This window comes from Bubalus kerabau, chromosome 2 (genome assembly GCF_029407905.1).
Source record: "Bubalus kerabau isolate K-KA32 ecotype Philippines breed swamp buffalo chromosome 2, PCC_UOA_SB_1v2, whole genome shotgun sequence".
NCBI lineage: Eukaryota > Metazoa > Chordata > Mammalia > Artiodactyla > Bovidae > Bubalus > Bubalus kerabau.
The window spans coordinates 172,550,462-172,563,603 of record NC_073625.1 but is presented as its reverse complement, the minus strand read 5'-3'; the positions used below and the strand labels follow the sequence as shown (position 1 = coordinate 172,563,603).

The 13,142-nt window shown below is 36.7% G+C and overlaps 1 protein-coding gene across 5 annotated transcripts in view; it reads left to right on the top strand.

Moving 5' to 3' along the window:
- The window catches only part of PLS1 (plastin 1), a 122,673-nt gene that overhangs the window by 102,631 nt on the left and 6,900 nt on the right, over nucleotides 1-13,142 (top strand). For all 5 annotated transcript variants that reach the window (XM_055569448.1, XM_055569450.1, XM_055569446.1 and 2 more), the window contains 3 exons: nucleotides 1,747-1,861; nucleotides 9,826-9,959; nucleotides 10,405-10,528. In XM_055569448.1, coding sequence (XP_055425423.1) covers nucleotides 1,747-1,861; nucleotides 9,826-9,959; nucleotides 10,405-10,528 — 373 coding nt within the window. The remainder of the gene's footprint in view (nucleotides 1-1,746; nucleotides 1,862-9,825; nucleotides 9,960-10,404; nucleotides 10,529-13,142) is intronic.

Sequence of the window (13,142 nt, the reverse complement as noted above, 5' to 3'; positions counted from 1 at the left end):
TAGCTAAAGATGATTATTTTTATTTAGTTCCTGAACTGCTAGCATAGGGTTTCCAGGTATAGGTAATTTTTGGAGGGGTAAGGGAAGTTCAGAAAATTCTCAAAAATTACCTTAATAAGAACCATCAGAATATAGAAAAACAAGAACCAGAGGTTTAGTTGGCACCAGAACTGTATGTCCATAAATTTGTGTCTGGGTCATATTCCTAAACCAACCCCTAAGTGATTAGCTCCCCACCTGCAGTATACCAAACCCAACCTAAACCAAAGCAAAAGAATCATTTAGATTGTTTTTAACTGAAAATTCTCTCCTTAAATATATTTAAGTTATTAAATATATTTTAAGAATTATTAGCCCTAGAATTTTTCTATGACAGGTTGGTTCTAGAATACATCTGGAAATCGTATCCACTCTCTGGGCCTCAGTTTCCCTATTTGCAAAACATGAGTATTAATACCATACCACATAGAAATAAGAATGAATTCCTTTAAAGTAAAAAACAAAAAAATTAATGAAATGAGATTTCAGAACCTATACAACTACTTCAGTGATTTACTTTTCATACAACTTTCTCCATGTGCTGATAGATGACTTAGCTCTTGATTACCTTCATCAAAAGAGGACTCTTCTTTTAAGACAGGAGGACTTTCTCTCTCCTTCACTCAGTTCAGGGCGCAGCCCCCTGCATGGCCATATGGTGTGTGCTCAGAGATGCAAAGTAACTTTAATATGAACCTTAGCAAAACAGAGCTCAGTGAACGAGCTGTTGACGGAGAAAACTCATGTAATTCAGGATGGAGCTAGTAATTTAAAAATCAGTCACTGTTGCTTTATGTCCTTACCATACAGAATTGAAAACAGATTCAATAGATGTACTCTGGGTGCCTCAGGAGAACATGTTTTTCTGAATCCCAAGTAGTAGTATTTTTACTTCAGTAACTCCTACTTTCTCCTAAATTCCTTCCTCTTAAACCTCACTGTTTGACATGAACAGCTTCCTACTGAGTAGCTATTGTGACTTTTATATAATTACTTTTTAAAGTTTTAAAAATCATAATACATAAGTAATAGATGAACTCATTCTCATGGTACAAGCTTCAGGAAGTATGTAAGTATGTAGCACAACAATAACAAAAAACCATGATAATCCCATCTTACCCATCCCATGTTCCTTTTTTTCCTGCCCAGAGGTAATGGCTATGAATAGAGGAGGTATTTAAATACTACTAACTCTGAATATATTTTTAATATTTTAGATTAAAAGATTAAAATGCATTAATATAATTAAAATACATTTAATAATAACTTAAATAGAAATATTTTAAAATACTATTAAATAAATAAATAACTGCCTCTTGCTTTTTTAAACTTAGTGTGTTGTATAAAGCTTTCATGTTAGTACATAAGGATCTACCTTGTTCCATCTTATTGGTGGTCCAGGAGTCCAGGGTAAGGTTAATTTACTCAACAGCCCCTACTGTCAGGCATTTAAATTGTCTCTAAATTTATAAATACCATGGGAGTGAATATCCTTGTACATATATTTTTGTACACGTTTATGAAAAAAATTTGGACAGATTCCTAGATTACAAGTTCTGGGTCAAATGATCTATTCTGCCTGCCATTCTTTAAGCATTCAGTAGTCCTGTTGTATTTTTGTAGACAAAGCCCATCTCCAGTGTGCTTAGTAAAACCAGATCATACCGACATTTCCTCTCCCTTCATTTTCTTTTTCTCTTGTCTTAGTGACCTTGCAGATGCATTAGTCATCTTTCAGCTCTACGAAATGATCCGTGTGCCAGTTGACTGGAGCCATGTGAACAAACCTCCTTATCCTGCTCTTGGAGGGAACATGAAGAAGGTGAATGAAATAATGCCCGTGGATCTGTTGTTATTGTTCTCATATAAAACAGAGGACTTAAGAGTTTCATAAAGCTTAGTAAATGTAATCTGTCCCCACAGATTCATCCCAAATCATGTTATGCTTATTATCCTTAATACAGGTGAGCTTTCGTGTTTGGAAAGATGAAACTAGTCCTCCAAGTCAGACACTTTGTATAACTACAACTTTAACAAGTTGTTGAATTTAATACGGAGAAGGCAAAGGCACCCCACTCCAGTACTCTTGCCTGGAAAATCCCATGGACGGAGGAGCATGGGGTCGCTGAGGGTCGGACATGACTGAACGACTTCATTTTCACTTTTCACTTTCATGCATTGGAGAAGGAAATGGCAACCCACTCCAGTGTTCTTGCCTGGAGAATCCCAGGGACGGGGGAGCCTGGTGGGCTGCCGTCTGTGGGGTCGCACAGAGTCGGACATGACTGAAGTGACTCAGCAGCAGCAGCAGCAGCAGAATTTAATATTTTTGGAGATGCATCATCCATGAATTCCTATTTTATAATCGCCAAAACTTGCCAGATATTTACTGGTTATTTGTTAATATTTTCAGTAGATATTAATTGATTACCCACAACCTGAACATACTGTACAATGCAGGATATAAAATAGAGCAAGTCATGGAATTGGTCCTCAGGAAACCCTAAAGAAATTAGATAAGATATGTGTGCGTGCGTGCTAAGTGGCTTCAGTTGTGTCCGACTCTTTGTGACCTCATGGACTGTAGCCCGCCAGGCTCCTCTGTCCATGGGATTCTCCAGGCAAGAATACTGCAGTGGTTTGCCATGCCCTCCTCCAGGGGACCTTCCTGACCCCAGGATCGAATTCACATCTCTCTCTTACATCTCCTGCACTGGCAAGCAGGTTCTTTACCACTAGTGCCACCTGCGAAGCTCAAGATATGTGTGCAAATAACTATGATACAATGCAATGTGGGCAAAAGTGAGTATTATGCGTTCTAAGGAAGCCTTTGACAGATCACAACAAACTGGAAAATTCTTGAAGAGATGGGAATACCAGACCACCTGACCTGCCTCCTGAGAAATCTGTATGCAGGTCAAGAAGCAACAGTTAGAACTGGACATGGAACAACAAACTGGTTCCAAATCGGGAAAGGAGTACATCAAGGCTGTATATTGTCACCCTGCTTCTTTAACTTATATGCACAGTACATAATGAGAAATGCTGGTCTGGATGAAGCACAAGCTGGAATCAAGATTGCAGGGAGAAATATCAATAACCTCAGATATGCAGATGACACCACCCTTATGGCAGAAAGTGTAGAGGAACTCAAAAGCCTCTTGATAAAAGTGAAAGAGGAGAGTTAAAAAAAGTTGGCTTACAGCTCAACATTCAGAAAATGAAGATCATGGCATCTGGTCCCATCACTTCATGGGAAATAGATGGGGAAACAGTGGAAACAGTGTCAGACTTTATTTTTTTGGGCTCCAAAATCACTGCAGATGGTGATTGCAGCCATGAAATTAAAATACGCTTACTCCTTGGAAGGAAAGTTATGACCAACCTAGACTGTATATTGAAAAGCAGAGACATTACTTTGCCAACAAAGGTCCGTCTAGTCAAGGCTATGGTTTTTCCAATGGCCACGTATGGATGTGAGAGTTGGACTGTGAAGAAAGCTGAGCGCCGAAGAATTGATGCTATTGAACTGTGGTGTTGGAGAAGACTCTTGAGAGTCCCTTGGACTGCAAGGAGATCCAACCAGTCCATTCTGAAGGAGATCAGCCCTGGGATTTCTTTGGAAGGAATGATGCTAAAACTGAAACTCCAGTACTTCGGCCACCTCATGCGAAGAGTTGACTCATTGGAAAAGACTCTGATGCTGGGAGGGATTGGGGGCAGGAGGAGAAGGGGACGACAGAGGATGAGATGGCTGGATGGCATCACCGACTTGATGGACGTTGAGTCTGAGTGAACTCTGGGAGTTGGTGATGGACAGGGAGGCCTAGCATGCTGCAATTCATGGGGTCGCAAAGAGTCGGACATGACTGAGCAACTGAACTGAACTGAACTGTGAAGTTAGCCTGCAGTCTCATGAGTTAGAAATTATCTCTAGTGAAATATAATCAATGGAACTATAACCATATTCCTGGATATAAATATAAATATTATAAAGATATTCAAATTCTTACAAATTGACTTATAGGTGGGAAATAATTCTAGTTAAAATTACAATGAATTTCCTTATGCATATGTGCGCATGTGTGTATACTGGGGGTGGGATTATAAAGGTGATTTTAAAGTTCAACAGGAATAAGAAACAGGCCCCAATCATCAAGAACATTTTCTAGGAATGTTGAGGGAGAAGCTGTTAGCAAACATAAAAATCTTATGATAAAGCTAAAGTAATTGAAATAGTTAAATATGCATATAAAAATCAAATTGATTACAGTAGCCTAAAAACCTATCCTAAAATATAAGAACTTAATATATAACAAATTGCTTACTGAATCCAGTAGGGAGAGAAAGGATTATCCAAAATATGATGCCGGAACAAGTGAGTAAATATTTTGTAGGGAAAAAAGTACTTTTCACCATATATCATCCACCCAAATAAATTCCAGTGGAATAAAAGTGAAGACTTAAAGGCTTAAATGTAATAAATAAAACTTTAAGAAAATAGAAGTGAATTATAATTTACTCTTACAAATGATAAATTACAAGTAAATAATTGATATAGTAGATTACATACGAATTTAAAACTTCTTATGCAAAAATAAACACCAGAAACAAAACTTAAAAGTAAATAAAAATAATAAACTATGAAACATATTTGCAACAGGACAATGAATGTTTAATATCCTTAACATAAAAATAGTTTATACAAATCAATTACTATTACTAAAATTCTAACAGCAAAATGGGAGAGTAAACAATATGCGTGAACAATTCACAGAAAAAGAAATAATGATGTATAATATACACATGAAAAAATTTTCACCCACAGTAAAGAAAAGCAATTTAAGATGAGAAACAATTGGGAATTTCCTGGTGGTCCAATGGTTAGGGCCTGCTATGGCCTGAGTTCTATCCCTGGTTGGGAACTAAGATCCCACATGCAGCATGATGTAACCAAAGAAAATAAAATGAAAGAAATGGATTGTACTACATCCAGTGTTAGAGGGAGTGTTCATCTATATAAACTCTCTAAAACAGTTTGGTAATATATATCAATAATCTTCCAAAAGTCCTTTTAATTGACCTATAATTTCACTTATTATCTATCATTATTAGTTATCTTTTTTATATGTAATAATGTGTATATGTCAATCCCAATCTCCCGATTTATCCCTCCTCCCCTTACCCCTGGCAAAACTATATTTGTTTTGTACATCTGTGACTATTTCTATTTTGTAGATAAGTTCATTTGTACTCTTTTTTTTAGATTCTTCGTACAAGTGATATCATACGATGTGTCTTTCTCTGTCTGACTTACTTCACTCAGTATGACACACACACACACAGACATGTGTTCAAAATGGACCTCTTTCTCTTGATCTCTAGACTGTGTATTTATAGACTTTGTAAATTTTTTTTTAAATCCTATTTTTGAAAGAAAGACAAGGAAGAAAGGCATCATAATATTAAAAGTAATTAAATGGATAGTATAATTACAAGAGGTTTATATATATTCACATTTTTCAGTATTTCTAGTGGTTGGACTATCTGTGTTTTATATTTTATTTGATATGCCTGTAATTACCATGGGAGTAAAATTCAGGAAATTTTGTTACCTAATTTCATATAAGTTTTTTAACTCAAAATTTCAGATGCAAAATGTAACAGGAAAACCAACTGAACCCTCATTCATTATACCTGGAGGTTTTTAATGTTAATTATATGATGTCACAAACTACTCATATGTAGAATGTTCCCTTTCAACAAATACTAGCTATTTATAGAATGAAACACAAGTCCTGAAATAAGTTCAAGATATTTAAAAAATAAAGAAGCAGTACTTTCATGACACACTATCCAGGGACTTCTTTTATCGACTTTGGGCATTCATCAGCGGATGTCACTTAGCTTCATTTGTGAAGTTGGTAAAACTGCACCACTTAAATAGCCTTTCTTCACTGTTTCTTTGGTATTTCTTTTCCCTTGGAACTCTGTCTCCCATTATATAGTTTTTTTCATTTTCAAATTATCTGATCTTCACTTTTGAAATGCTTGGTAATTGTTTCTTCCATTAATTCTGTGAGACTATATACTCTCCTGTTTTTTCATGCTTTGTGTTCTTCTTACCTTTCACAGGGTTTTAAACTTTTAGCCCGACAACTCTAGGCTCAGTTCCTAGGCTCAGTTCCAAGGCTCAGTTCTTGGTCTAATGCTCTTAACGTTCTGTATTTACATTCTTAGGGAGCAGATCCTTTTTTAAAGTGTTAAGTACCACCATAAACATGGCTTACTTCTAGGAACCTAACTTCTTACTCTTTCTTTAGTTTGGTACCTCTCTTCATCTTAGAACTATTTTGCCCAACTTGGAATCAAATGTTGCCAAAAAGTAGAACTCATCTTTTCCCTTATGCTAGCATCCATTTCCATTTTCTCTTTCACTGCTCGTCACATCAGCATCTCGGCGCTCTAAACTATTAACCCTGAGCTCTTTTCTCACCATCATTCTCATCAGGAATTGTACTCAAACTAGCCATAAAATAGATAGCCCTTTGTTGAAATACATTTTACATGAGTAATTATTACAATTTGTTCGAAAATTCTCCTGTTGCAATGACTGGCAGTGGAAAACTTGCTTTTTTAAAAAATCTTTTGCCCACACTTTGTAGCATGTGGGATCTTATTAATATTTCCCTGGCCAGGGATCAAACCCATGCCTCCTGCATGGAGGTCCCACTGGACCACTAGGGAAGTGCCCCAAATATGCTGGTTTTTCTCTCTTCTATCCACACTATTACATAAACAGAGCTCTGATGCTGTGTTCCATAAATAGGAGTTCATTTTTTCAGTTATGTGCATATTTCTATTTAGAAGCCTAAATCTATAATCCTGGGAAAGAGAAAGAATTTTGTAACATTATCTCCATGCATTAAAAAAAATGAATGCATATCAAAGATTTGATTTAACTCATTAAGGGAGCAAGGCAGATATTACAGCAGGTTCAGAGTATCTTCTTACATTTTTATTTGTAACACACTGACCTCTGGGAATTTGCATTCTGCTTTTTAAAGAACAGTACCCATTAATTTATACAAATTCTGTTATTGTGTAGTCCTTTTCTCACTTTTCCTGGAAACATTTTCTTCTTCTTAGAAAAAAGGTATATCTATGTTTCTCAGGTTTACTTGTTTTGTAATGAGGTCTTAACTAACTTGGGAAAGAAAATTAGGAGAAATCAGTCATACTGTTTTTCTTAACTAAATGTTTGAAAGTGGAAGTGTTAGTCAGTGATGTCCAATTCTTTGCGACCTCATGGACTACAGCATGCCAGCCTTCCCTGTCCTTCACTATCTTATGGAGTTTGCTCAAATTCATGTCCATTGAGTCAGTGATGCCATCCAAACATCTCATCCTTTGTTGCCCCTTTCTCCTCCTCCCCTCACTCTTTCACAGCATCAGGGTCTTTTCTATGAGTCAGCTTTTTGCATCAGCTCTTTGCATTATAGGGTCAGCATCAGTCCTTCCAATGAATATTCGGGATTGATTTCCTTTAGGATTGACTGGTTGGATCTCCTTGCAGTCCAAGGGACTTTCAAGAGTCTTTTCCAACACCATAGTTCAAAAGCATCAATTCTTTTGATGCTTTTGAACTATGGTGCTCAGCCTTCTTTATGGTCCAACTCTCACATCTGTACGTGACTACTGGAAAAACCATAGCTTTGACTACATGGACCTTTGTAAAGTAATGTCTTTGCTTTTCAACACACTGTCTAAGTTTGTCACTGCTTTTCTTCCAAGGAGCAAGTGTCTTTTAATTTCATAGCTGCAGTCACCATCTGCTGTGATTTTGGAGCCCAAGAAAATAAAGTCTGTTACTGTTTCCATTATTTCTCTATCTATTTGCCATGAAGTGATAGGACCAGATGCCATGATCTTTTGTTTTTTGACTGTTGAGTTTTAAGTCAGCATTTTCACTCTCCTCTTTCACCTTCATCAAGAGGCTCTTTAGTTCTTGTTTACTTTCTGCCATTTAGGGTGATGTCATCTGCATATCTGAGGTTATTGATATTTCTCCCTGCAATCTTGATTCCAGCATGAGCTTCATCCAGCCCAGCATTTCACATGATGTACTCTGCATACAAGTTAAATAAGCAGGGTGACAATATACAGCCTTGATGTACTCCTTTCCCAATTTTGAACCAGTTTGTTGTTCCATGTCTGGTTCTAACTGTTGCTTCTTGACCTGCATACAGATTTCTCAGGAGGCAGGTCAGGTGGTCTGGTATTCCCCTCTCTTCAAGAATTTTCCACAGTTTTTTGTGATCCTAACAGTCAAAGGATTTAGCATAGTCAATGAAGCAGAATTAGATGTTTCTCTGGAATTCTTTTGCTTTTTCGATGATCCAACAGATGTTGGCAATTTGATTTCTGGTTCCTCTGCCCTTTCTCAATCCAGCTTGTACTTCTGGAAGTTCTCAGTTCATATATTGTTGAAGTCTCACTTGAAGGATTCTGAGCATTACCTTGCTAGCTTGTGAAATGAGCACAATTGTGTGGCAGTCTGAACATTCCTTGGCATTGTCCTTCCTTGGGATTGAGCATATATATGTGCATACACATATGGGGCATATATATATGTGTGTGTATATGTATATATATATGTATACACTCATTTGTGTGTGTATATACATATGCACACACAAATGAATGTGTGTTCTGAGATAAGTATAGTACTAGATGACTGGAAATAATGAACTTCTGTAGAGGCTAGGATAGACAAAAACTTTTTAATTGTACTTTTATCATTGGAAAGAAGTAGTTAGATAGTTTACTTGGTGTTCATGCATCAGATTCTTACTATAGGGGATGGGGCTTCCCTGGTGGCTCAGATGGTAAAGAATCTGCCTGCAATGCAGGAGACCTGGGTTCGATCCCTGGCTTGGGAAAATCCCCTGAAGAAGGAAATGGCTATCCTCTCCTGTATTCCTGCCTGGGAAATCCAATGGACAAAGGAGCCTGGCAGGGTACAGTCCATGGGGTCATAAGAGTAAGACATGCCTTAGTGATTAAACCACTACCATGCATCCGATTCCTACTGTAGACAGGACACTGTGCTGAGTCCTGCACTAGGGGTGGGGAGAATATGATACAGGTTTGTGCATTTTATAGTTTTTTTCCTTTAAAAGGAGCTTATGTATGATTGGCAAAAGAAAGTTCATAAAATGCTAAGTAGAAGATGGTGCATAAGCATTATAAGATAACCATGATTGGAAGTTCAACAAAAGAAGCAGATGATACAGTTAAGGTTAATCCTTTTTTGAAAATCATTGGCTAAAAGCTTAATTTTAAAGGATGGGTGAGATCTAGATATAAAATATTAGAGATGAAGTTAGATTCTTAAACAATTTCGCTGTTCACTAATTTTAAATGTAGACAAAATAACACTGATTACCTCAACTGATGGAATACAGAAAACTAGGTTTTTAGTTTCAGATTTACCACTAATTCACTGTGTAATCTTGGACAGTCAAGACTTCTAAGAGTAAGAGAGGATCTTTAAACTTTTCAGCCAGTTGTTTCCTTACCTAGTTAACCCCTTGGTGATCTGATATTTTCAGCTATAAAATGGAATAGTTATTTCCTAATTTCACTGGTTACTAGGATATGAAATTGTTATAAATTTTCAGTGTCATCACAAGTATTTTTCAGATGACTGAACTAGGCTGGCCTATTCAAGAAATACATTAAAAAATTTGTCGTGATACCTAAACTTTTATTTACTATTTACAGATCGAAAACTGTAACTATGCAGTGGAACTTGGGAAGAATAAGGCCAAATTCTCCTTGGTTGGCATTGCTGGGCAGGACTTAAATGAAGGAAATTCAACACTTACTCTGGCATTGGTGTGGCAGCTGATGAGAAGGTAAAGACTGACTTGTTTGTGGCATTACTATCAGTTTCCTTCAACAAGTCATTTGAAGTAAAATTTTAGCTACTTTTGTAGAATAGCAAACACAGAAGAAATATACAATGCAAAATATAGTTAATGATTTGTTGACAATAAATTTTTTATAAGTTTACTTTGTTTTGAAAGTGACTCAGTCTCTAGAACACAATTATTCTTATTTAATGCCTCTGAAAAACTGCTTAGTAAAGAGTTGTTTTAATTTTTTAATATACTAGATAGTATTTTTTGTTTCTGATTACTGAACTCGGTGACTTCGGAATCGACTAAGTGCAAATACAAGAGTAAAATTAGAAATATTTATTAGAATTGAAATATTTCTTAAATATTCATCTAAATATTGATATAAATGATAGTAAATTTCACCACTTTCAGCCTTAAATATGTATCTTTTCTGTTACAGGTACACACTGAATGTGTTATCAGATCTTGGAGAGGGTGAAAAAGTAAATGATGCAATTATCATTGAATGGGTCAATCAGACTCTTAAAAGTGCAAACAAAAATACTTTCATTTCCAGCTTTAAGGTAATCAAAAGCTATTTTAAAATTTGGGAGGGGTAAGAAATTACATTTAGGAAAGAATTTTTATTGGGGATTACACTGACTTAGGTTTTGTTAAAACACCCAGTTGATGAGCTTAGGCATACTGATTATTTGGGATGTGTAAACCAGATATATTTAATTTGAATTCATATATTTTGACTGGTTATCCTATTGAATATAAATGCAGGTTAATATTATGGGACTCTAGTCATATAATGTTCAAAAAGAAATTGAGCCAAAAATCCAATTGTCAAAGGAAAGAGAAAGATAAATAGCTATTGTTTATATAGGACTATAATGTTTTGTGCTCCTTAGCAGCAGTCTCAGAATTGTATTGACATCATTTCCAAGGCATAACAGAGCCAGCCAAACCGATTCAAGTGGGAATTGAGAAAACTGGTAGGAAAAAAAAAATCAAATCTTGTCATCTGGCTTCATAATGGCACTTGCCACTCACTTCCGAGCATTTGTGGATGATTCGTAAAGCACTCAGAATGTAGCCTGCACATACATACTGACTAATCTTCATGCATTTCCATTGTGTTTTGCTTTTGCATGTAAGCTGACAGTAGCTGCAAATAAGCATGTCTGCTTGTTCACGTCCATTCAGTGAGCCTTGTGTTTGTGATTTTATTATATGCGAAAATTTAGCCTTCAATTTGTATTTATTTCAGTGACTTAAGAGTGCAAACAGATGAAACCCTAAGCTTGCCCCAAAGTTATCTACTCATTTTTATTTTCTCCTTTGTCTTTGCTATATGTGTTTGACAATATGGTAGAGCAGAAGAAATGTCAGAAATTGATAAATTTAATCTTCTTTTCTTTACCAAAAACTGAGCTGGATGTTGGCAGAGATGTCACAAAGTCCTAGTTCAACAGTGTTTCTTTCTTTTTCATCTTGTAAGGAACTAATTACATTGAGTTTTTATTGTTGCTGATATAAAAAGAAAAGAATTTTTAGGCCATGACTTGTCTTTATATAAAACACAACTTAAAATGTAAGGCAGGAAGGGGGATATATAAAACTCTAATTGACAGATACTCTTTAAAATTGTTATACTGAAATTAAATTCATTTGTACATTAATTTGTGAAAAATAATAAGCATATAGATCATTAAATATAATAGATAATATCTAGAAGCAAATTAATAAAACATTTTTGAGGTCTTAGCTATTAAGTAACATTTTTAGGTAAAGAAAGGATGTAAGAAATTATTTCAGCTCTCAGAGTATTTGCCATTTATTTGAGAGATAAGATTGGTATAACTGAGAAAGTAATACTACTACAGGGTAAACGTTAAAATCCAAAGATTTAATACAACTAATATTATGGGAAATTTTAACTAATTTCCAAATGAATGGTCAGTTGAAGGGTAGATGGAGAAAGTTGGATTTTATTTGAGCATCAGAGATACAGGCAGGATTTGAATGCATGAAAAACAAGGCTTCCCAGGTGGTGCAGTGGTGAAGAATCTGCCTGCAAAGAGTTGGATGTGACCTAGCACACAGGCACCAAAGAACAAAAGGGTAATAATAAGCTAGAAGGGGGTCCACCTTGAATAAAGATAAGTCTGAGAAGTTTAGAAGTAGTTTGGATAGACAGAATGGTTCCTAAGGGATGTGGTGCAAGATATAGGCTGGGCCAAGACTATGGAGGTGTTGCAGGAAGGGGGACCCCTTCTAGATAGAGCCCGAGAATGGGCTCTTGTCTAACACTTGTAAATGAATTGTCTGAGGAGACACATGTGCTGACAAAGCAAGAGATTTTATTGGGAAGGAGCGCCTGGGCGGAGAGTGTCAGGGTAAGGGAAACCAGGAGGACTGCTCTGCCACGTGGCTCTTAGTCTCAGGTTTTATGGTAATTAGGTTCGTTTCTGGATTGTCTTTGGCCAATCATTCTGACTTAGGGTCTTTCCTGGTGGTGCACACATCACTCAGGCAAGATGGATTCCAGAGAGGAGGATTCTGGGAGGTTGGTAGGACACGTGCCATCTCCTTTTGACCTTTCCCAAATGATTCCGGTTGGTGGTGGCTTGTTAGTTCCATGTTCGTTACCAGGACCTCCTGTCATAAAATAACTCATGCAAGTGGCTATTGTGGTGCCTGGCCACGGTGGGCAGTTTCAGTCAGTGTTTCCCCTAATAGAGAAATCTGGCTTTAAAGAGGATATTGATAAGGCAAGTAACGTAAGCAAAGTATTAGAAATACTGTTGTGAAGGTAGGGAGTATGATAGGAGGAAGAGTTGTGTTAAGTGCAAGGAAGCTATTGAGGCAGAACTCAAGGTAATACAGATCCTGGGTAGGGGTGGGAAATGGGCACTGGGATCTGTAAGAATGGATGTGTGTCTGTGTGTGTGTTAATCAGTTGTGTCCAACTTTTTGTGACCCCCATGGACTGTAGCCCACCAGGCTCCTCTGTCCATGGAATTCTCCAGACAAGAATACTGGAGTGAGTAGCCATTCCCTTCTCCAGGGGATCTTCCCAAACTAGGGATCTAATCACCGTCTCCTGCACTGCAGGCAGATTCTTTTCTATCTAAGCCACCAGGGAAGCCCAAGAATGGATAGTTACTTGCAAAAAAAGCAGGTAGGATT